Source organism: Talpa occidentalis, unplaced genomic scaffold (genome assembly GCF_014898055.3).
Source record: "Talpa occidentalis isolate TD23 unplaced genomic scaffold, MPIMG_talOcc4v2.1 talOcc4.3, whole genome shotgun sequence".
In the NCBI taxonomy this organism is placed as follows: domain Eukaryota; kingdom Metazoa; phylum Chordata; class Mammalia; order Eulipotyphla; family Talpidae; genus Talpa; species Talpa occidentalis.
The window spans coordinates 6,654,105-6,679,044 of NW_023603184.1; the positions used below are offsets into that span (position 1 = coordinate 6,654,105).

Consider the following 24,940-nt stretch of genomic DNA (forward strand, 5'->3'; position numbering starts at 1 on the left):
GGCCTGGGGCTGGTGAGGCTCCAGGAGTAACAGGGAGCAACTCTGGGCTCCACTGGCTTCTTGAACTAGAGCAGCAGCGCCACCTGGTGGTAACGCTGAAACAGTCCTGTCCAAGGTCCTCGCTGCCACTGCAGGGGGACAGGGCCTCACCCCACACTTCCTCCTCTCCTCCTGGAGATGCTGGGGGACAAGGAGACAGTGGAGCAGTGTGCGCCTCGGTCAGCCTTCCTCTCAGCCTTCCCTAAGCAGCCACCAGAGGGGACTTCCCTTACCATGTACCCTAAGGCAGCCCTAAGTCCAGACCATCTCCTCTGGGCTGCCCAAGGCTGGGCAGGGCTGTGCCCCTTTTAGAGGAAGGCTCACATGTCCTTTAAAGCCTCATATTGTAGCTGTAAAAGCTCTGAGCTCTGCATATCCACCCCATCACATTTCTTCAATACACAAGCATTTCTTTCCTTTCCAGAAAACAGATGCTTAATGAAGAGACTGAGTTTACCCAGTGGCTTCGCTGACCCCTTCACCAGCCAGTCTGTGTGGGCCTTCCAGGGGCGCCTGCATCTTGGTTTTAGAGACAGAAGCCTAGAAATATGCTCTACATCTGTTTAGATGCACAGTTCAGGCATCGCATTCCCTGTACACCAGGCTGAGTCGGGGGCCAGAGCTGTCCTGCCTCGGCCTCCCCCGGCAGCAGTGTCTCCAAGTCCACAGGCTGGATTGTTACAAATTCTCTTTAATAGTCAATCACTAAATCGGGCACGTTTTATAGAACTGTGGTGGCACTTCCATGCGGTCTCCTACGGGACACAGTCACATCCACGGGGCGGAGCACAGGCCAGTCTGGCTCCTCCCACGAGAAGGCTCCCATCCTCCCTGCTCCCTGGACAGCCTGGGTGCTGGGGGGGGTCAGTTCATGTCATGCCCAGGCTGCCCAGGGTGCATTTGGCCCTCTGCCCACCGGCAGCCTCCATTGGCCCAGCTAACCTGGGCCCCCACAGTGTGGCTGGGCTGATCTGAGCTGCCGGGGTGAGGCTGGGGAAGGGGTGCTGCTCCCAATGTCAGGTAAAGCCACCCTTCCCCACCACTTTCAAGAAAATGTAAAAACCACAGATCTAAGCATCATAGTGGGCGAAACAATTGACCCACGTAGTGGGCAGTCCCTGGCAGCCCAGTGCAGCGTGCCTTCTCCACCCCCACCCTCATTTTTAATATACGTTCCCCCAAACAATATATACAGCCCAGGGGCCAGGCAGAGCCCCAGCCCACCGCACAGGGATGCTGCAGGGAGCATGTTCTCTGTGTCGCTCTTAACTCCAGCGGGCAGTGGGCAGAAGAGCAGCAGAAAGGCAGAGAGAGGGACCCAAGGCCCCAGAAAGCACCCCACTTCCAGTCAGCCCAGGATGGGTGAAGGACCTGGGCAGTGAGGTGGGAGGCAGGTCCGGAGGAGGGAGCCAGGGAGAGCCACAGGAGCCTGACATTGGGGGATGAGCAGGAAGGTGGGGACAGCTGCTGCCTCAGTACTTGGGGACCTTGCTGTAGTCTTCACTGTGGATGCGCCGGCACAAGCAGATGGACAGGAGCATCCCCAGGAGCTGTGTAGGGAGAGGGCAGGATCAGACGGAGGCAGGGCGGTGGAGGTGCCGGAGGGCGGCTCGCTGTCTGGGTCAGTCCACGAGGTTCGACCCAATCAAGTGGATTCTCGACTCAAGCCTGGGAGCTGAGGGACCAGTGGTGGGGCCAGTCCTGCTGCAGGACCTCCAGAAGCTGATGGACCGACTCACCACCCCCACCCCAGGGCATCCTCGGAGCAGGGACAATGGAGGGAGGGGGTGGAGGGGAGGGTCCCCGGACCTCAATGAGAGCGACGCCCACACACACGCCCAGGATGATGCCCAGGTTGTTCTGCAGCCACTCCTGCACCTTCTTCATGCAGCCCTGCAAGGGGAGAACACGCCACGTCACCCCACGCGGCATCACCAGGTGCCTGCGGATGGGGGTCTCTGTTGCTAGACCAGGTGAATGAATGAATACAAAGAAGAAGATACAGATGAGAGGAATCAAGGCAGGAACAGTTCAGGGAAGGAAGGACAGACAGCAGCCCAGGAGAGCCTGGGGGGACTGGATCTGTACCCTTGGGCTCCCCCAAGTGTGGCCCCACAGTCCACATACCTCCTTGTACACGGGCCATCTGCTGGGGTCGTTGCCACTCGAGCCCCCACTGCTGGAGACCACACAGAAGCCCGTCGTCACCGAGAGGCTGTCGTTGTTGTTCTTTTTCTCACAGGAACAGGGGAAGGTGATGTCCGTGCGGTTCATGAGCTCGGCGTTCTCCGTCCAGTTCATGAAGCTGTCCCAGCCGCAGCAGCTCCCCTGGACAAAGGAGGGGGGCAGGATACTGGGGGCACCGCTCACTCGGGCCTCCTGTGGAGGCTCAGCTCTGCCGCTGGCCGGCTCTCCAGGTCCCACCAAACCCCCAGGATTAGAGTTTCGGTTTCACTTTGGTGTTTTGAGAATCACAGGGGATGGAAAGGGCCTTGCAGGAAACACATACCATAAACTTCATACCACAGGAAATGAAAGTCAGGACCAGCACTAATACCGAGCAGGAGAAGAGGGAAGTTCAAGTTGAAAGGCGGAACACAGGTGTGGGGATCTGAGGCGGGCAGAGGCCACGCAAGCTGAGAGCAGGGGTCTGGACTTAGGTGACTGGGGCCCCATCCCCGTCTGCAGCCTCAGCCGCTCTCCTTGGGCAAAGCACTGGCCTCAGTTTCCTCATCTGCAAAATGAGGCTACCAAGGGGTCAAGGGAGGCAGTGTGTCCAGCACAGGTGTGGAGAGCACAGTAGCTGCCCAGGAAAGCCCAGCCCCACTACATGCTCAGCATGAGCCCTGAGTTTCCTGGTTGCCAGAGTGAAAAAGGAAACACGGCCCAGACAGCTTAGGTAGAGCAGAAAATGCGCTCGTTGCAGAGATGAAGAAAGACTTTGGGGACTCTGTGTGCTTAAAGGAGCCTCCGTGGGCTTGCGAAGGGGACCCTGAGAGGTTTGGGGTCACATCTAGGCTTGGATTTCTGATAACTAAGAATCTCAGGACTAGGGGGGCCAGACATTTCCCCAGAAGGTGGAAGTTCAGTGGGGGAAAAAGACTCCTTTCAAATCCTGGCCCTGCCCTGTACTTCTCTGAGCACCAGCGACCTCATCTGGAGAATGGGATGGTAACAGTCATTGTCCCAGGGCCCCTGGGAGGATTAAACAGGTGAGCTCATGCCACTGTCCCAGCAGCTGTCCACTCCCACCTGCTTCCGACCTACCTCAGGGTGGGGAGTCCCAGACTGTGGGTCCAGGGGCCAGCAGGGGGCGTGCCAAGCATGCTCAGGGCCACAGTCAATCGGCGCCAGCACATCCTAAGTAGCCAAGTGTCCAGCTCCCACACAGAGGAGAGGAGGAGGCGACAGCCGGGGTGGGGTTGGGAGCAGGATTCAGGACCATCAAAGGGGATGTGCGGGAGTGGTCACTGGGCTTGTTTCTGTGCGTGGTGATTGATTCACCATCAAGGCCAACTGGGAACCTGGCCTGTCAGTCAATCAGCTGGTCAGTCTGTCCGTTGTTCTGTCACTCAGTGAGTCAATCAATCTGTCATTGATCGCCCATCAGTCAAGACATTCATTTAAATCAATGTGACTGGCATTCGGTAGTTCTGTCAGTCGATTAAGCTGTCGATCACTTAGTCAATCAATTGGTCTCTCATTTTAACTGAGGTAGAATACACCCACTCAACTGTCCAAATTTGCCCGTGGCCATAACCCCCTGCACACCCCAATCTTGTCCCAAGTGCCCCAGTCATCTTGATGAACTTTATATATAGCTACACGTCACTTAATGTATTCAGAGAAATGCAGCATTGGGCAGATTCCTCGCTGGGTGAACCTCGCAGAGTCTACTTAATGAGTCTAGGCCCTGGGAACCGCCATCACGTGTGTGGCCCCTGTCGGCAACCAAACCTCAAGTAATGCTCCACCATGCACCTGGTGTCACCACCACCCAGATGTGGGGAGATGTTGCCTTCCCTGCAGAAGGCTCCCTGAGGCACCTCCCCAGAGGTGACCTCCATTCAGACTCATGTCAATAAAGCAGCCTGGCCCGAGGGTCCCCCATAGGGTGAGCTCCCAGCACTCCCTAGCCTGGCTTGAGAGGACAGTGGACAGCTGTCGCCTCTCTCTGGCCACCCACGGGAGCACGGATAGCCACAGAGCAGCCCCCAAGACCCCGGGCCCCTGAGCCAGGATCTGTGGTGGTGGTGGGTATGCCAGGCAGGGAGACGACTCAGGAGCCCCCATCCCAGTAGATGCACACTCACGTGCAAACTTGCTGCCCTGCTGTTTGTCAGGCACGTTCAGGAATGTGGCTGCCTGGACCCCACCATGCAGACACACACAGGCCAGGAGCCTCACACTGGCCGCCCCCCCAGCCCCTCTTACCCGAGCCTGTACGTAGTCCCAGGTCTCCTGCAGGCTGTCCTCGTGACCGTCCCTGTACTCCCGAATGAGTTCAGTTACGATGTTGCCCATCTCCTCCTTCAGCTGCAGAGGGGACAGAAAGGATGGAGGTCAGAGCCCCTGAACCCTGCGTCCCCCCTCCAGCATCCTGGGGACACGCTCACAGTGTGAAAGCATTTCATTGTTCATTCCCACCACTTTCCAACCAGCCCCGTGCTGGTCCCCATGCTAAGCCAAGGTCTGCTGAGCCCTCAGCAGCTACATGGCCCCTCAAAGGGGAGCCTGCATGCCACGGCCTGCGACCACTATTGGGGACAAACACCCACGTCCTCCCACTGGCCCATGAGGCCCTACATCATTGGCTCCTCCTCTTCCTAGACCCCATGCTGTTCTTGCTTCCTCTGCTTCAGTTACACAGGTCTCTTGTCTGTCTTCACGTAGGCACACGCTGGCCCCAGGGCCTTGGCACCTGCTGTTCTCTCCACCTAGAATCCTCTTCCCCCACACAATGACATAATTCACTCTTCCTCTTCCTTCAGGGTCCTGTTCAAGTGTCACCTCCTCAGGAAGAACTTGCTGCACCTCCTAAACAAGGGTATCCCTTCTGTAGCCCCCACCACTCCCTCATCCCTCCCAGGCTCTCATCATGCAAAAGAACTGTTGTGGTTTTGCTCAGTGTCATCACATGCATGCTCATTTGTTTTCAGGGTGTGTGGTCTCTCTCCTCTGCTAGGGCAGCTCCGTGGGGGCAGGGACTGTCCAGAGAAGACTGTCCAGAGAGGGGCGCAGCACATGTGAGTGACGGATTTGCACGTAACCACTGCTATTTGCCACACAGTAGGGCCATATGCCTGCACTGCCGGTTAATCCATCCCCACCACACCCACCCCAGGTCACGGAGGAAGGAAGACAGTGAACTAGGCTCAGCCTCCTGCTTCCACTGACTGGGCTGCACGTCTCAGAACAGGGGCCTTTGAGACTGCAGGGGAGACACTAGGGGAAGGCCCCAAGATCCACCAGTCTGGGAGCTCAGAATCAACTTCCGTGTCCCCGCCCCCAGCACATGTGGGGGCCAGGTCCCAAGTAGCAACTGGGTTCAGACACCTTTCCATGACCTGGCTGCCAGCCCCGGGCCCCTACATCCTGACTGCGCTGGCTCCCTCCCATGCTCTGGAATTCAGGGTCCCTAGCTGAGCAACAGAGAAGCAGCTCACGTTCACTAACCCACAAAGAAAACACTGATTTACAAACAAGGAGGAGGAATGGTGCAGGGCACAAAAGAAAGTGAGCGGCCCAAGTGGGCTCTGAAGAGAGGCTGTCGCTGCCACAGCTTTTCAAGAACATGTCAGCTGTGCAACGAGGGTAAACCGGAACCAGCCTCCAGAGCTGAAAGGCAGCTTCGCCGCCCCCTCCCCTGAGAAGCCCAGGGGCTCCAGGTGGAAGAAGGGGGCCCATGAGAGCTGGTCACGGCCTGGCCCCACCTGCCCCTGCCCTCCCCCAAGGGCCCTCCCTGGCATGCTGGCACAGACCAGCTGGTGATGGTCAACTCTACAGCTGGGGGACCTGGGGCGGGGGTGGGGACAGGGGCAGGAGTACCCAGAGGGTTCATGAGAAAGCAGGGGTCAGGGGATGCGATGAAGGCCTCAGGCAGAGGCTTCTGGAGCGTGACTCTGACCCCTGAGAGCAGGCTTCCGCCTGGCCCCACAGACACCGCGAGCAAGCACTGTGCTTGGGGAACCCACATCCTCCAGACAGACCTGCTGCTCTCGCCTCATGAACCTGGGAAGCCAGCCCCGCCACCCCCAACTGCTCTCTGTTTGATAAAACTCTTAACAGGATGCTTTTTTGTTTGATTCTCACAGGCCTCTACCATTTATCAAGTTCTCCCGTCAGTGACTCAACACAGCGACTAGACTCGCGGTTGTCACTTTCAATGCATTATCTCACTTTAATCCTCAGAGCAGACCTGTGGCCTAGGGATCATGCCTTTATTTTAGAGATGGAGACAACAAGGCCCAGAGAGGTTAATTAACTTGCCCCAGGTCACACCGCCAGTATACAGAAGAAGTGAGGTGTAGACCCAGGCTTATCTGATTCCAGAACCCCAGTTTTTGCCTATTAAGTTCCATCAGCATTTAAACCACAGAACCATACCTTGAAGTAGATCAAAGTAGTTTTAAGGAGGGCCCAGAGAAGCTAAGAGATTTCCCCGTGTCACAGAGCTAGGACTCTCTGCCTACAAATCTTGGGTCTTTATGCCCCAACCATCTCAGTTCCTCCTCTGCTCCCCAGTGAGTAAAAGGTCCCAGGGGTATGGAAAGGAGTGGGGAGGGATGGAAAGTAGGGGTGTGTGGAAAGGAGGAGGGTCCCCAGAGGCATTTGCCCCAGAAGCATTTGCAGGGCCAGCCACCTGTCCCACACCCTACCTGTCCCACATCCTTCCTGTCCCCCTGCCCCGCCCCCGCTCCCTCCCCCACCCCACTAACCTAGGCCTTATTTATACCCCAAGTGGCTATCACAGCAGCCCAGACTTCTCTGTTTCAGGGAAGGTGGAAGAAGCTGGGTGGTTTCCTGAGGTTGGTGGTTTCCATGGAAACACCCTGTCATCCTCCAGCCCAGAATGTGGCTGAGGCTCCTAGTCAGGCCAGGGGGACCATGGCCACAGGGGGTGGTGCAGTGGATGCCTAGGGATCCCTAGGCCCAGGAGGCTGTGCTGGGAGCCTGGGAGGTCACCCTGGCAACCAGGTAATTCCTTAGACAAGCAAGAGCAGGGATGGGGAGCAGAAGTTCACCCTCTCACTTCACTCCGGCAGGGGCCCTCTGTGGTTTCTGCCTGCCCTGCATCCATTCTCCCTTCCTCTTGAGTTAGCAGCTTCTTTCCTTAAAGGTAACCACCCCTCGGACCCTCCCAGTAGCGGGAAGTCCTTCTCCCTTGCTGTCATGGGCAGGCAGTGACCCAAGCTACCACTCAGTGCCATCCACGCCCTGGGCACCAGTGGATCAGGGTGGGCATGTGAGCCAAGGTCACACGAGTCTGCTTTTTCTGCTAATCGGGTGGGATGAGGGCCTTAGCTGCTGGAACTGGAGGCCCCACTGGAGACTGCCTGCCTGAGAAGGGAGCCCACGGGGGAGGGCAGGGCCAAGGGAGGGAGAGGGGGAGAGTCCTGGTGGCAACCTCTGGCAAGTTGGGTCTAGCGGAGCCTGCAGCCAGCGCCAGCCAATTGCAGTTGCGTTATTGTCCCAGGCAATAAAAAGCCCTGCCCTGGTGCCAAGGGAAAATGCAGGGCCACTTATTTTTAAATGACAAAGAATTTCTAGAAGTAGCAGCAGAATAGCAAAGCAAGCAGGGCCCCTTCCAAGTGTGGGATCCTCTGTGATGGCTCCAGTCGTGTGCCTGGGAGCCAGCCCTGCCCAAGACCATCCTCCTCATTTTCCCAGAGAAGAAAACAGAGATTTGGAGAGCCAAGACAGCGCCCCAATATCACAGGAGAGCTGACGTGTGCAGAAGCCCAGGCCAAACAGTAAACCACCCACCCTCTCCACCGACCCCCCATCCACTCTCCTCCCGCTGATCTCCTTTCTCTCCGGCAACGCTGCGCTGCTCTCCCACCCTGCGGTGTGACTGCACAGAGAGGCAGAATTGGGAGAGCCCAGCCTATCATCCAAATGTAAGAATCCTTCCCAGATTTCTCCAGGCTGGATTTAAATGCTCCCTGTGATGGGGAGCTCAGTATCACCCAAGACGGCACACTACGGGATTGGGAGTCTTGATGGAAGTGATTCATCTGAAGTTCAGCCACGTGACCTTGACCCACGGCTGTTAGCTCTCATTCTTCTCCCCTTCCGGGTCCCAGCTGCTGCCATCCAGAAAAAAATCAAATCACCCCCTCCCAAGACAAACACCCTCAAGCGTATTCGAGGTCAGAGCACGCTCCCCTTTGCCCTGCCCCCAGTATCGGTTCCCTTCCCGGGCGCCTTTGACCCCTCCTTACTCTTTGATGCACCAAATGACCCTTAGAGGGAGACATGCAGAATGCAGTGTAATGGGCCCGCACATTCCCAGCCGCTCCCCGGGATCCCTCCCGACACATTGCCAGGCGCCTCCTGGCACAGAGAGCAGGTCTGAGGCGACATCCTGCATCCTGATAGTTAATGACGCCCCTGCCACGGCAAATGTGGGCAGCATGGCTCCTTCACTTAGTGACCACCCCAGCCCACCCCTAAAGCCTGGCTGCAAGCCTCATAGCCAGCTACCCAGAAGTCAGCGGGGGAGCCACATCATGCCCCCCCCCCCCAGGTAAGCTCCATGAGGGCGGGGCCTGGGCCAGGTGCCACCTCCAGCCATGAAGCCGCCCAAGCACAGTCAGTGGGTACAGGAGGGTCTCCTCCCTAGCCTCTCCAGGATCCCTTTGCAGAAGGACAGATCTATGCTTCCTGCTGCAGAGGGAAGATAAAGGCCACCGTCCCCTGTCCAGGCTCCAGTTGCCTCCCCCCAGGCTAGGAGAAACCCAAACCAGGGGTCAGGAAGTTTCCATCTGGCAGAACAGCATTATCCTGGAGAAACCCGTTTTACCACCTTTGCCATTAGGGCTGGGCATGCGGGCTACTGCTGGCTATTGCAGGCTTCTTGGGAGGGAGAAGGAGGAGGACAAAGGAAATCACAGTTCTCCCAGCCAATCCCCCTGCGGAGCCCGCAGCCACCAGGCTTAGCCACTGCCACCCTCCCCTGCCAGCTGCGACCCAGACCTTGGAACCCTTTCCCTCCAAGCTCTCAGCCCCAGCCTTCTGCTCCAGCCCTGACAGAACTTCTTCAGCCTCGCAGCCTCACCAGTGCAGGCTGATTAGTGATTGAGCACCAAGGCCCAAGCCAAGGCCGACATCCAGCAGGTTCCAGAAGAAACAATATACATTCACTTGCTTCCTTCTCACCCTCTCCCACGCCCCCACTACCTGGCAAGAACAAGTCAGAACCCCAGAGTGTCAACTCGGAATGGCCCAGGAGGTCACCCGAGACTCGGAAAGGCCAGGGAACTTGTCCCAGGCCACACAGCAATCAGTGATAGTGTGTCCTCTAGCACAGGGCCCCTGCATTTCTGACCTGGGCTATACCCACGAAGGGGGCTTGGATGAATAATCAGGTGATGAAACTGAGGGATCTTCGCACCCAAGGCCTGCTTGCCACAGCCCTCGCTAACACAAACTCTGGTGGCACTTAGGGGCCCTCCCGAGGCGGTAATGAAGTTAACAATGGTGACCTAATAAACACTTGGGGAGTTGCCAGTAACCACCTGCCCTGCCTTTGCCACAGGCCGGTGCTCTTCATCCTCACCGCAGCTCCCGGCCGTGTGCTCCGGGCTGAGAAACATGGCTAGAAGTCACATGTTCCCCGGGGACACCTCCATGGGGTGAACAAAACTCATAACCAGCCTTGCTTCCATCGGATTCGATCGTGCAGATGAGTTGCACATGGTATTTCTGGTTTTCAAAGTGTTTTTGGGTTTCAGAATTGCAGATAAGGGACAGTGGACCTATAGGGTCAACTGAGGCACAGAGCCCAAGCCACTTGCCAGGGCTCACAGAGCAGGGGTTCCGGCGTGGACAGTTCTGGAGTCGAGCCCTCGGCCACCACTCTGTATTTTACTGAAGTGTTGCAGTCCGTGCTCATGCAACCCTCTACCTCAGGGGGGACCTGATTGGTTTCTTCTCTTTAGTTCACAGTCTGAGAACCCAGAGCTTGGCCCAAGGCCCCCCAGCCTCCCTGGACAGCCCTAGAAACAATGGCTGAGGAGAGCTGGGGCAGGAAGGCCAGATAGTAGCCCTGGAGTCCAGCTGCGGGAAGAGCCCAGGGCTCGATCCCTCCCCCTGCCCAGGAGGCTGGGAGAGTGGGGAAAGAGCAGCCCTTGGTTTTCAAAAGGCCTTTTTCCTTCTGGCACAGACAGGCCCCGCCTCCCAGCTGGGCCTCATCTGCGGGATAAACACCAGCGAGGGTGTGTTTAGTCTCCCACAGGGTTTACAATATAAGGGGAAAGGAAAAATAAATCGTTCATTCCAACTCTGGTGATAGCGTGGCGCCAGAACTTCCCCAGCAAAGCCAGGAAATTTCCCCCTGCCTTCCAGAAAAGGAGGTGAGCCAAGGAGAGGGGGCTGGGGGCCAGGGGTGCGGGAAGTGGAGCCTGGAAGGGGGGCAGAGGAGGAGCCCAGTGGGGCAGGGAAGACCGTCTGGTATAGAGTCAGGGGAGCTGTTTCTCTGGATGAGCCCTGCCCTGGGGCCGTAGGACTCTGCTGAGGTCCAGCGCCTGCGGTCTGCCAAGCAGAGATGACCCCAGCTCAAAGGGAGGGAAGAGGGACAGACGAGGCATGGACCTGGGGAGAGGGATCGCTGGAAACCTCCACTCTGCAGCATCAGAGCCCCACGTGACCCTGGTTAAGCCACTTTGGTTTTCTGGACCTCGGTTCCTTAAGCTGGGAAATGTCAACCAAACTGTGTATCAAGTTACTGGCTCAGCTCTTGGCATGCGGCTGGCGTCCATTACATGGGTGCCATCTTTGTTACTGGGAGATGGGAAAACACTCACAGTGGGTGAAATGGTGGTCTGGCCAAGACCCCAAAGTGGCAGAGTTGACCAGATGCCAGTTCCTAGGAGCCAGTTCCCCAGGACTCTTATTATCCACCCTGACTCTAAGAGCCACTGACTGGGTCCCAGAGGAGCCCCAGATTTTCGAGGGCAGAAGTGAAGACGTGATCTCACAACCCTTCTAGTGGGAAATGAGTTTCACTCCCCTAACACTGGCTTCCTGCTCATAGCCTAGCGAGTTTCCTTTCATGTACTGAAACCACTATTTCCCCCTTTTGTCCTGGCTGCCAGGAAGCTCAGTCTTCAGGTTATCCCTCAGCTGCCATGAGTATTTCTTCCCTTGGTTTCAGCAACCACGACCTTCCTCTCTCACTGTGCATTCTAATCACTCTCATTTTAATTTTAGCTACGCTGTGCCTATATTGGAAGCCAGCTCCAATTCTAAGAAACAGGTTGGGTGTGCATTATATGCAAATAAAGTAGATTCAGCTAGGAAGCCAGGCTGCCTGGGTTCAAATCCTGGTTCTGCTACTTCGTAACTCTGTGACCTTTGGCCAAGTTGCTAAGATATCACATGCACATAGTGAGTGCTCCATGAATGATAAAATTGACGGTCATAATCAACTGGCTCCCTTTTCCCTTAGGCCTCTGTCTTTAGAGTCTGAAAGCTGGACACTTCCTTTCTCAGTCTCCCTTGAAGCCAGAGCTACCTTTGTAACCCAGTCTGGAGAAGACTGATGGAGAACTTGCTTTTCTGATAAAATGTCTGTGCTAGCACTGCCTTATTCCTCTTCTTCTAGCCACTGCATCACAGATGCTGTGTGTGGTGCTGTGGCAGCCACCTTGTGACCATGAGGTGAGGGGTGTGATATAGGAATGGCACGATGAGCATGTTGGATCGCCTAAACCAGCGTCTCTGAACTTTCAAACCCCGTGCTGGTGCAGTCCACAACAAACGTCCTTAGAGTTCAAGCCACAGTACATCTGATTTTCTATTCCTTAAAGCTGAATACCTTTCCCTCTGACACAGGACTAAAGCTTTTATTGACTGTCTCCTCCCTGGGCCTCATTGTGTAGATGAATGGCAGGGATTTAATATTACTAAGGTGCCTTAATAATAATGAGAACAACAAACAAGTACTGAGCCCTCATGGTACCAAGTGCTGTGCTAAGTGTTTCACTAGGATAATCTCACCAAATCCTTCGAATGGCCCCGAGAGTTCAATTTTATTACTGTCTTCAGTTTGCAGAAGGTGAAACAGGCACAGAGAGGCAGGTGGTTTCCCCGAGCCACACAGCTGGGCAGTGGTGGGGCACAGCAGAGATCCAGGTTCAGCAGCGACTCTACCCCACACACTCCTTTCCCCTCCAAAGATCCCCCATTTGATCACAGGGAACAGGGCACTGCTCTGGCGCTTACTGGTGTGTCTGTGACAACTAAAAGGCCTCTTGTCTATCCCCTGCCTCACCCTGCCCACTGGGAAAATCCCTCTGTGTTCGCTGGTCCAGCCATGGGGGAGGGTCTTACCTTGCCCATGCTAAAGTAGAAAATAGTCCCAGCAGCCACCTGGGCGATGAGGATCAGGAGGAGGAAGGTAAAGTACTGAGGACACAGAGAAGGCACAGTCAGTTGAGGGTCCCCCACCAGGGGCACCCATACCCCTCACCTCAGATGCCCCCTCCCAGCAGGGTCCCGGGTGTAGTGGCAGGGGGTACACTCACCAGCCCCAGCAGACAGCGGACCTCCCTGACAGCCCCGACGCAGCCCAGGAAGCCCATGAACATGGTGACGCTGCCCACGCCAATGAAGATGTAGGCCCCCACATTCAGCGACCTGGAAGATTCTGCAGGGAGGAGAGAAGCGCTGTCTGTGCGGCCCAGTGGCTTCACTCTCATTAAGCACAAAACCACCAGTGGGGCCCAATTTTCCAAGAGTACACCGACATCCCCTCCGTGGAGTCAGGGGTGCTGGGGAAGCCACCCAGCCAGGAACCTGCTGCCTCACCTTTTTTGGAAGGTGCCTTCCCTGGATGCCACCCACCCCCATCTACCCTAACCCCCACCGTGCTTCAGTGTTTCTCCTTGGCCCTTACCAGGATTGAAAAGATCCTATGTCTTTGGGTTTTATTTTGCTCATCGTCTCCCACCCCAAGAATATGAGCTGCACAAGGGTGGAGTCTTTGGTCCCTGCTGAACCCCAGCCCCGAGGACAATGCCAGGCATAGCCAAGGGCTGCATGAATATTTGCTGAGTTAACACACCATGACTGGCAGGTCCTGCTGGACGCCAGGCCCCGAGGGCCCACCTTCCACTTTGTCAGCCTCTCTTGCCCACCTGCTGTGCCCCAGTGGCTTCACACACACCATCACCAACCCTAACACAGCTCTGCCTAGTAGGTGCTAAAACAGCCCATTGCAAGGATAGGGAAACTGAGGCCCAGAGAGCAGCACTGGCAAGGGCCAGAGCTGGGAGCTATCTAACGGCGTGTGTCTTCCACGAGGCTCAGAGCACACATAGTGACATGGGAGTGACACTTGTTCATTTATTGGGTCAACAGAGATCTTACCAGGTGCCTAACACAGGCCAGGCACCATGCAGGCTGCTGGGCACACATGAGTTGGACAGATAAAGTCCCCCACCGGGTAGCTAACACTTGGCAGGGAAGAGAGTGGGATAAGGAAACAATCCAGATTTTCAGGTTGTGATAAGGGTCCTGAAGATGCCAAAGCTGGCCCATGGGATCAGAAACTCTAGGGCAGGCAGCGGGTTGGGGTGGTGGGGAAGGCTGGTCTGAGCAGGAGACAGCTGAGCTGAGAGGACAGTGGAGAAGTCAGTCAGGTGGAGATCCGAGGGAAAAGCAGTTCAAGCAGTAGAACAGCAGGTGCAAAGTAAGCCAGTGTACAATAGCCCCCCTTATTCTTGGTTTCACTTTCTGCCCTTTCAGTTACCCACGGGCAAAGCGAGTTCTGAAAATATTGTGTATAGTAAGCTATTTTGACAGAGAGAGGACATTCACATCGCTTTTATGAGTATGTTATTATAACTGCTTTTTTCAATTCATTGTTGTCAATCTCTTACTGTACCTAATGTATGAATTAAACTTTCTCATAGGTAGGCATAGGAAAAAGTACATTATCTATGGTGTTTGGGACTATTCTTGGTCTCAGGCATCCATAGGGGTCTTAGAATGAGAGTCCCCTGTGGATAAGTGGGGGCTATTTGTATGAAGTAGGTGGAAAGAAGGGGACAGAGAGTGGGCCAGTGTGGGAAAGAAGTTTGAAGGTGGTGATGCTTGAGAGGTAGAGAGAGCCCGATGGCAGGAGACCCTCTTCAGGGTCAGAAGTCCTGCTGGAGAAAGGACCAGCATTTCCCAAGAATTCCCAAAGTTCAGAGAAGCTGAGGACTCCATGCCAGCCACAGAGGGGGCGTTAGCCACTTCAGGTCACCAAAGTATGGGTGCATAGGAGGGCGTGATCCAGCTCTACTTCCTGCTCAGACAGAATGTTCTAGAGCTCAGGAAGCAACCCGGCCAGCTCATCCCACTCTCTGGGCACCAGGGCAGAGTTGCCCCCGCCTTGTTCCTCCCAGGAACCCTGAGGAAACCAGGCAGAGCCCCCACTGGGGTGAGCATGAGACCTCCTGGCCCTGGGCCCACCTTTCATTCCAGGCCCTGGGATCTGGCTCTTAGCAGTCAACATGGGCAGGGAGAGGCCTTCAAATTTCACTTTTCCTAAACTTCCTGGTTTTGGGATCCAACAAATCCTCCCAGTGCCTACGCCCTCAGAAAGAGAGCTTGCATTTCCTGGCAATCTGCTGTGTGCCAGGCCGAAACAAGACCCTTTATGGGAATGGTCTACCAAAGTTCTGAAGAGGGTGAATTTATACTCTGATTTGCCCTAACGGGTCCAGGAGCTAAGCTGACTGCCAAGGTGCCCAGCAGGTCAGGCCCCAGGGCTGAGAACCCCACCAGGATCCTCCCCTGGAGGCCAATCAAGTTGCTGGGTCCCCCACTTCATCAGAGCCGGTCCCTGTACTCACCCCAGTCTCAGGCCTGACCCAGATCTGAAAGGCTGACTTAGGGGGGACAAGCCCATCCACTGCACATGGCACAGATCTCTGGGCCTCACTGGGTTGAGCAAACTGAATGGGACTGGGGACCACGAGAAGTGGGTTCTAATCCCAGCTCTGCAACTAACATGTTCTGGCCCTGGACAAGCTGTTTGCTGAGCATCTACTTTCTTCTCCTACTTCATAAAGATGTTACAAGGATTGAAGCTATTCTAACTGTATTGAACAATCACCTAGGTAGTGCTGACTATTCACCAAGAGCTGTCCTAAACTCTTTTCAGATATTAACTTGTCTAATTTCTCACAACCACCTCACAAGGTGCATCCTATCACCACATCCCCATTTGACAGAGTAGGAAGCAGAGAGGTGAAGTAAGCTGCCCAAGATCACACAGCCAGGAGTCATACTTAGCAGTCCCGAATCTGGGTTCTTTGCTACTATGCTTGCTTCTTTTTATTTACTGTTTAAAAAAAAAATTTTAAGATTTATTTATTCATGCGTGCAAGAACCAGAGTACAGGCCAGATGTGTGGGAGGGTGAGAGGATTCACCAGAGACAGAGCAGGAAACAGAACAGGCAGACTGACGGAAACACACTGCTGAGGGGAGCAGCGGGCGTGACAGGAGAGGTCTGCCGCGCTATGTGGGTATCTCCCTGGCCAGCTGGGATGGTACCCGTGCTGCAGAGGCTGCGGACAGCTTCATGGTGCTGCACTCAACCGCCTGTGCCACCAGGGAGGCCGGCTTGCTTCTGTTTACTGAGGCATGAACACATGTCAGGCCACAAACCCCGGCTGTGCAAGGGTTCAGGGACTGGGGTCTCAGGAGCATGTCACTGGTTCACATTCCAGTTCCCAACCTGCTGGCTGTGTGCGCTCAGACAAATCACTGACCCTCCCCATTCCCTCCATTGTAGTGCCCAGCCCCGTGGATGCACAGTAAAGATTCGGCTGGGCGAGAGAGGGGCCGTACCACACAGTCCAGCACATAACAGGTCAGGAGCCCTGGTTCCCAGCTCTGACCCTCACCTGCTGGGTGACTCTCAGCAAGGTTTTCCCTCTGAGCCTCAGTATACCGGAGAGCAGAGTGACTGTGCTAGCATCTGGGTGTTTCTGAACCCTACTGTCCTGGGGAACCACCTGGGAACTTTTCCAAAACTATATGCTCCAGGGGCCTCCCTAGTGGCACTAGGGATTAAGATGCAGCACTGTGAAGCTATCCGCAGCCACTGCAGCAGGAGTTCGATCCCCGGCCTGGGGGTGACATACGTGGTGCAGCAGACTTCTCCTGACTTGCCTGCTGCTCCCATCAGCAGTGTATTTCAGTAAGCCTGCCTGTTCTATTCCCTACTCTGTCTCTGGTGAACCCTCTCAGCCCCCGCATCTCTGGCCTGCACCCCAGTGCTTGTATGCATAAAAACAAAAAAAAAAAAAAAGCTGAATGCTCCAGAGCTCACCCATGCCAGTGAGGTCAGATTCCTTGGGGGTGGGGCCTATAAAAGGCACCATGGGTGCATCTGAGGGGCCTCTGAAGTCTGGCCAACTTGGGGTTTTCAGATCTGAACATGGAGGCGGTGGGAGGAGCAGCAGGTGACTGGAGCCATGGAGCTCGGGTGCAGAGGGCAGAGTGTGGGTGGGCAGGCCTGGCCTTGAGACTTTGCCCTGTGAAGCAGTGCCTGCTGGGCGTGGGCCATAGCCCAGTAAGGGGGGAGCCTGCGTGTTATCAGGGCCCAGGAGGGTGTGCCCCATATTGGGAGGGTGTGGGGAAACTGGGCACCTGGCTGAGGCAGGGCACACAGATCTCTGGCCACAGAATGGGGGTGCAGTCTGCTGCCCCCTAGCAGAAGCCAGCACTGTCAGCCCTGGGCCACATGGATGTGGCTGGATCCATTTAGTTCTAAGGGGAGGCTGACCCCTTGGGTCCCAGGAGACAGGAGCTGCTCCTCCCACCCCCATCCTAGCCTGGCTCTGTTTTATTCAAGTCAGGCAGCTGCATGGGCCTGAGACTAACCTGCACTGAGGCAGCTGCCCAGAGGTGAGCCAAGGACACACTCACTAAAGGGGGTGGCATCACCGTGCAACTTGGGGTCCTCCTCTCTCAGGGTATCCCTGACAAGTCATGCAGCAAGCCTGGCAGGCTTCCTGGAGACAGTGATAGATCCGAAAGCACTCTTATATCTAACAGCGTGGGCTTCATTTCTCCTGCTTCTGAAGAGAATGAAAAGGGGTGTCTCCGTTTGGCTCCATGCCCCTACCACCAAGACGCTGTGTGAGCCTGAGCAGGGGCCTCCCCTCTTCAGGGCCTCATTTCCACATTTGTAAGGCAGGGACCTGACTGCCACAGGTAGTAAGACAATTGAGGTATGCAAATGCTCGCCCCCTGCCGGGCACCTAAGGAACTCCACCAATGGCAGGACCCAGGCCCGCCCACCTTGCCCTGCAGGCACATAGGAATATCAGTGCCAGACCATCCACTGGGCGGGCCCTTCCCTACAGCTCTCAGAACTAAGAACTAAGAGACCATTTCCCGCATTTTGTTGAACTGGTAAATGGAAGGACCAATAATAAAAATGTTTTCTTGGGCCTCCCTGGTGGTGCAAGGGGTTAAGCACAGCACTGTGAAGCGATCCACAGCCTCTGCAGCATAATTTCTATCCCTGGCCAGCCAGGGAGCTACCCACATGGTGCAACAGACCTCTCCAGTCTCACCTGCTGCTCCCCCCAGCAGTGTATTTCAGTCAGTCTGCCTATTCTGCTCCCCACTCTGTCTCTGGTGAATCCTTTTACCACCCTGCATCTCAGACCTGTACCCCAGTTCTTGTATGCATAAATAAATAAATCTTTTTTTTTTTTTAAAAAAAGATGTTTTCTCAAGGTCAGCACTAAGGGAAGGGGCCAGGATGGAAGAACTAGGCTCCCTCATCCCCCAGTGTTCTTTCAAAAAGAACAGCTTTGTTTGGGAAGAGAGAAGAAATTCCTTCCAGAATCGTCTGTAGAGGGGCCCATGCGGAGTGGTCAGCAGTAGGAATAGGTGAAGGCCCCAAGGTCAGCTGGAATAGTGACCAATTTGACTTGGAGGTTAAAGGACTGTGGGAGCTCAGCCTGTGCAGAGCTCTGCAGGGGCAGGGGGAGCAAAGGGATTCTTACGCAGGATGGCGACAAAGCTGCTCTTGTCGGCCAGGATCCACACCCCAAAGCCCAGGATCACGGCACCCAGGATCTGGAAGGAAAAGCAGGAAGTTAATGGGGGCCCTGAAAATAAGTAGGTGAGGGGTGAATCCCCGCTGTCCCTGCCAGGCCAGGGAGACCTAAGGGAGCTACCTCTACCCTTCCCCAGCCCAGGGATGTCAAGGTAGCTTCAGGCTTCAATTGAACCCCACTCCCAGAAAACCCCAGCAATCCAGACAGCTGAGCCACATATGGGGAGCCCTGCCTGCCTCCCATGCCCAGGTAGTCAAACCAAGTCTACTGACTTTAAGGGGTGCAGCCTCCTGCCAGGGGCACCCTCCTACTTCATCTACTGCCTATCCCTTCCATCCAGCCCCAGCTGGTGGACTGAGTGTCACACACAAGCTCAGAGGAAACCCCTCCATCACCTCGAACATTAAAGCCCACTTGTCCTTCAGAGCTAGCCTCCACCTTATAGAAACCTTCCTGACCCCCTCAAGCAGACTAAGGGGATCCCACTCCCTGGCAACCACCATCCAGCCCTTCTTAGCAGCCATCCCTGCTGAGTTTAGCTTTGCCGTGGGGGTCTCTGAGTAGACTGTGAGCCCCTAGAGCAGGCTGGGTTGCATGTAGCTCTGTATCCCTGGGTACCTGGAGCTCAGGTGCTGAGGGTGCAGGGAATGACTGAGTTCACGAACCCAACTATGAATGCAGGAGTAGGAAGGTAAATAAAGGTATGGAGGATGGCAGGCGTTGGCCCAGCAATTCCCCACCATCCTTCCCTCCACCAGGGGTACCCACTACCTGCGCCACCTCTCCAGGTGGAACACACCCTGACAATTCCCGAGGCTGGGAAGCACCTGCAGTCTGGGTGAAGGCAGAGGTTTCCCTTAGGGGTGGGAGGCCCTCCGTGATACCTGACAGGGCACCTGGCCTGGGCCCACCTGGGAGATCTCCTGTTTTGAGGGTCCCGTCCTGTCACTATCCCACCTCTATGGCAAGCACAGGGTCCCCACCTCATCTGATAATCTCAGGTGCAAGGCCAGCGGCTGCAGAGCCAGGCCTCAGACTGGGTGACACCAGCCCAGGGTTGCGGTCAGCCTGTCGCTGCTGTGATCAAGACCTGAGCCAAGGCCTGTGCGAGGGGAGAGGGGTGTTCGCCTCAGGCATAAAAATGAAGGGAACACCAAAAACTCTGACCAAGGTAAATAAGAGTTTCCAGTAATTGTTTTTAAAAGTCAGAATTAGTGGGAAAAAATCCTTATGAACAAAACATCCAATTTCTAAATAAAGGCAGGATCTTTCCTTTTGAAAGGAGCAGACCCTCAATATGGTGCAGGGCCGTTTCTGACTGAAGTTAGCACCTTATCACTGCTCCCTACTCCATACCCCCTAAAGACAGCAGCCGGTGACCTCGAAGATGAAGGGGTGATGCCATCTATCATCCTCCACTGTCTCCCTGGAGCTCACCCCTCCTTCCCTCACTGCCTGTCAGATGGGCTAAGACATTTGTCCTAATTTTACAAATGGGGAAACTGAGGCCCCAATCTTGCCCAATTTACCCTTCAGAGACACAAAGCCAGGTCTGTCTATGAATCTAGGCCAGATGGTGGCGCGTCAACTGCGGGGATGCACAAGATCCATCCTGGGCCTCGACCTCCACAACCAGTCTCTGGGGACAGGAAGGCCACTAACAGGTGGTGGGGGGCAGAGAAGGGTCCTCCCTTGGGCTGGGGAGCCACAGACAGCACAGCTGAGAGGAAGGCAGGCTTTATAGGACCTGGAAGTTTGGTTCTAATACCCCTGAGCCCCTGCCCACCCCGGCCGTACACCTTACACCACAACAGCAGGCCAAGACCCAGTCGTCAGGCTGCTTCTCACCCCAGAGCCCCTGACCTGCTCAGACCTGCCCTCATGGCATCAGGGAGTACAGCCTTTCCAAAAACAGAATTTGAGGAAGGGCAGAAAATTCCCTCTGGGCAAATAATCCCAAGTAGGTCAAAATCCCGGACTGCCCAGCTAAACTCAAGCTCCCCTCAAGAAACCCAGGAGGGAAGTCCCTGGTGCTGCCCGCTCAGCCATCTGGGGTGGGTGACAGTGGGTGGGGTTGGAACAGGACGCTGGCTGGGCCAGGTGGCCGACCACACTGGGGGAGGCACCATGGACCTCCATGCTCTATAAACCATGCTGAGGCCTCAGGGGACACCCCATGTTGACCACCCCCAGTCCCTGCAGGATCTCCTGACAGGGCAATGCCAGGTGCTGGGACCTTCACAGCCAGTGGCCAGGGCCCAGCAGCCTCTGGGTCACTTCAGACCCAAGGAAAGCTGCTGGGGCAATTTTCCGGGGAGTCTAGAGTGTGGAGGGAGTGTAGGCAAGGGCGGATGGAGGCACACGCGTGCAGGTGCAAGCCCACAGAGACCAGGGTGATTTTTCCAAACCACAAATCTGATGACAGAACCTCTTTCTACTGGGTATTAAAAAAAAAAAAAAAAAAAAGCTCAGAAACCTCTCTAGAAAGCTGCACGCCTGTGCCCTGGAAAGGCACCTCTGCCCCATGCCCCAGCTGCCCGGACCCTCTCTCTACCCAGTCACACTCCAGTCCAGGAAGCTTTTGCTGACCAGCCCGACAAAGTCAAGTATCTTATCTGAGCTCCTAGAGGCCATGCCTGCCGTTCCCAGTCCTAACGTGAAGGCGAGTCTATCATCCATTTGAGCAAGTATTGGATTGAAGACCCCGCCCCAAAACGCCGAACATAAGCGCCGTGAGTGCAGACAGCACAGCTCTTCTGCTGGGGAACATCTACCCAGGCCTGGGCCCGAGAACAGAGTCTGAACGCAGAGATGTCAGATACATCCCCCGTGAATGATGACCTGACAAACACTGTTCCTTGTACTTGTTCCCCTTCCCCCCTCACCCTCCTGTAATAAAAGCCACCCCATCCCTCCACCCCACCCCCACACCCCACACAGCCTGATGGGCCAGCACACAGGGGCCTAACACCTGGCTCCTGCAGCAGCCCAGGAGCCTTCCCTGTCTCTGGCTCTGGAGGGCAGTCTGGGGAGGGGGGCAGCAAGGGGCACTTTGGCCCAAACCATCAACCTGAATCCCTTTCTCCTCCAGACTTCTACCCGCTCCCTCCCACTCCCTTTCTCCACCAAATCTCTTGCCCCTCCTTCCCACTGCATGAGGGGAGATGAGGTGCCTGTGTCCATGAACCCCAAGCCCCCCACCTCCTAGGCTGTGGCCCAGACCCCTCTCTGTGCCTAGAACTCCCAGGTAATGAACCACAGCGTTCCCGTGCCCTGTGCCGGTCCTGGCCAGCTGGCCCTGGAAGCCTGGCCTCCACCTGTTAGGGAAGGCTTGGCTCCGGCGCAGGGACAGCTGCTTGCAGAGGCTTGAGTCAGCCGGAAGGGACCCGACCACCAAGCCGGGGAAACCCAGGTGCCCAGGGCCTCCCTGAGGTGGCTTCCAGGCCTGGCTGCCCTCCATAGAGGGCCAGAGCCACAGCCAGGGCTCAGGGAGGGAATGGGGCTGCAGCCAGGGTGGACATACAGCAGGACAGACAGACACTGGGCTGTCCAAATGCATGCGTGTACATATATGTGTATGCATATGCACTGTATCTGTGTGTGCCGGGAACATGTGTGTAAGTTTCTGTGTGTTGGGTTAAAGTTGCAAGGTGCATGATTATTAGAATAACTATTTTCCAAACTTTCTATTACTTTATGTAACTTGGAATGTAAAACCATATTTTTCCGTAAGTAACTTATGTCTATTGTAGAAAATTTTAGAAAAGGCAGAGAAGCAAAAAGAAGAAAACCAGAATTCTCTGGAATCCCAACTCTAATGCTCAGAGGTATTTTCTTTTCCTCTCAAAATTATTCAAGTATAGGTGCATTTCAAAAACAAATTAGATCAAAATAAACATCTTATTGTATGAGCTGATTTTTAACGGTGGAGGTAAATCAACACCATGGACAAGCCACAGCACCAGCTCTCCAAGTCACCCTCACTCCAACCCCATCTCACACATAGGCACACTCACACACACTCACACACACTCTAACATACACACAAATAATTACATATGACCACACATACACTCACGCTCTCAACATGCCCACAGACACAGACATATACACTCACAGCCTGACACACTCACGCTCTCTCTCTGTCTCATACTCACACACACACACACAATCCATCATCCTGGCAATCCTGAGGCAGGAGTCAGGCTGTGCTGCTCCAGAGAGGAAAATTGAGGCCCCAGGAAAACCAGCTCCAGATGTGGCGCTTCCTTCCCGACAGCCCAGGGATGGGGCTGGTGGAGCCCACGAGGGCGGGTCTGGAAACAGGCATGATCCCCCTCCCCTGGTCCACAGCCCAGGCGCCTTGTACCTACCTTCTAGGATTTGGGGGATAGTCTCTACAAGGGGGGGCAGGTGGTCTGAGATCCAGAACCGTTACAGGCAGGTTCTTCAGGGGCCAAGACAGAACATAAAGGACTGTGGAGGTTTCCCAAACAACTCCTCATTGATGAGTAAGGGGACAGGGGGCCCCCAGGGGCCTCTCGTCCTCCAGCTCATCTCCAGCCCTGACTGGCCTGAGTGTGGGCCAGGGCCTGGATGATCCAGGAAGGGGCAGGCCGCTAGAGGAATCTGGAGCTTAGAGGAATCTGGAGCTCCGGCAGGGAGCCAGCTAGAATTCGGGAAATCTCCTGCCCCTGCTCTGTTCCATTTGGAATGGTCTGTTCCCAGCCACGTTCCACCACCATCCCCAGGCCTGGGCCCTGGAGGCCTCAGCTGGGATGCCCAGGAGGACAGTCTCTGTTGGAAGTGGTCGGTGGCACTCGTCATACTTACAAAGAAGAGCAAGTTGAAGAGGAAGAGAAAGTATTTGGTGATTTTGATACAGGCTGAGCCCATCCTGCCGGTCCTGGAGCTCCCTGGGATGAAGAGAGAAGGCAGGTAGGTCAGCACAGGGCAAAACTGGGTTGGGATAGGAAGGGGAACCAATCAGAGGGCCCCAGATCATCCCAGCTGGCCTTCACAGCAACCCCATGAGGTCGGTACTAACACTGGTCCTGTCTTACATGATCTCCCAGCCCAGAGAGGTTAGATGACTAACTCAAAGTCACATAGCAGGGAAGCGTGGCCCCAAGGGCCCTAAGCTGCTTGGTGCTTGACAGCCAGCCACCCAGAGCTGCAGTGGCATCAGGTAGGTGTCCTCAGGCTCTGAAGCTGCCCAGATGGACTGGCTGGGAGGTCAGGAAGACAGTGAGTGACACTAGGGTCCCAGATAGGGAGCAGAGACCTGCAGATTCCAGCTGGGGCCAGGGGCCTGGGGAGAGGGCGAGTCTGGCTTCTCAGAGGACAAACTGAGAGCTCTCTTGGCCTCCTTAGTACAAAGGGGAACAAATGCACGTTGTAGAACATCCAACAAAAACAGAAAAACACAAACTGAAGAAAAGTTTTATCTCACCCCAGAGATAAAACAACTGTCATCATTTTAGCAGCTCCACTTCCAGCGTGTGTGTGTGCGCGCAGCAAATGGTTTGAAACAAAAGCAGGCTCCTTTAGAACAGATAATTCGTAACCTGCTTCTTTCCTTCCACAATGTGCCATCTGTTTGCTGATGAAATGTTCTCTCCAGCATAGTGGTACACATTGCATAGGATTCCGTGCCATGGGTTGGTACTTATTAACAATCTGGGGGGCGATCACAGACTCCCCCAGAACAGATTCCCCCAGAAAATCACACATAGGTAGGTAGCCTTTTGTAAATAATTTCTGGGGTTTGTGGGCCCCAGGAAGCCTATTCAGCTACCCACAAGGACCCCAGGTAAAAGACCCAGATAGAGATATTACCAGAAAGCTTTTAACCCATGTTTTGATTGGACACCCAGGTTGTCTCCAATTTTTCAGTCGCCCCAGGTGACACTCTGTGTGTCTGAAACAGCACCACGTTTGAGCTCCCTGTGTCCCTCCACACGGGAGGACCCCAGGCCAGGGCAGGACTGGAGGAAGAGGGGTGCTGGAAGCTGGCTCCCTCCCCACTCCCTGAGGCCGCACAACCAGAATGACAATGGCCAGCCTTCAGGCCCTGTGGGCCCAAGGGAGTCAGCTCAGCAGCTGGGGCCAGGACAGCTGGCCATGGACAGCTGCGTGGGCAGCGCTGGGCACCGGGAAGAGGGGGCAAGCAGGCACCAGCCTAGCCTCATTCCTACTGCCTCCTGGGGGGTAGGGGCAGAGCACAGAGTGGAGGGAATGGGGGCAGGAGAGTTAGGGTTCTGTGGGCTTTACGTCTTCCTCTTCCGGCAAGGGTAAAGGCAGTCCTAATCTTTCACATCTCCCCCGTCCATGTGTAGTTCCGTCGCTCTCCTCTGGGCATAATAGAATCTTCTATCTTCCTTGCCAAGAGAGAGATCAGCTGTCACTCCCCACATGCCAGTGATGGGGGTGGGGTTGGGGGGGAAGCATCCCAGGGCTCTAGTTCAGTTTCCTGACATCTTTGGTAGAGAAAGTTTCCTTTAGCTGCTTTTCTGTGGGTCAGACAGAAGCAAAGCCCCCACAAGAAGGGAAGGGCTGCCTGGGTGATGGGGAGCCCCTGTCACGGGTGGACAGAAGCCAAGGCCG

The 24,940-nt window shown here is 55.4% G+C and overlaps 1 protein-coding gene across 4 annotated transcripts in view; it reads right to left on the bottom strand.

Moving 5' to 3' along the window:
• Nucleotides 1–690: 690 nt before the first annotated feature.
• CD82 (CD82 molecule) overlaps nucleotides 691–24,940 on the bottom strand; it is a 48,446-nt gene continuing 24,196 nt past the window's right edge. For all 4 annotated transcript variants that reach the window (XM_054699252.1, XM_037522417.1, XM_054699251.1 and 1 more), the window contains 8 exons: nucleotides 23,168–23,250; nucleotides 18,281–18,353; nucleotides 12,789–12,910; nucleotides 12,595–12,669; nucleotides 4,474–4,575; nucleotides 2,167–2,367; nucleotides 1,849–1,932; nucleotides 691–1,589 (listed from right to left, as the gene is read on the bottom strand). In XM_054699252.1, the coding sequence (XP_054555227.1) occupies nucleotides 1,512–1,589; nucleotides 1,849–1,932; nucleotides 2,167–2,367; nucleotides 4,474–4,575; nucleotides 12,595–12,669; nucleotides 12,789–12,910; nucleotides 18,281–18,353; nucleotides 23,168–23,230 (798 nt within the window). In that variant the 5' untranslated portion in view covers nucleotides 23,231–23,250 and the 3' untranslated portion in view covers nucleotides 691–1,511. The remainder of the gene's footprint in view (nucleotides 1,590–1,848; nucleotides 1,933–2,166; nucleotides 2,368–4,473; nucleotides 4,576–12,594; nucleotides 12,670–12,788; nucleotides 12,911–18,280; nucleotides 18,354–23,167; nucleotides 23,251–24,940) is intronic.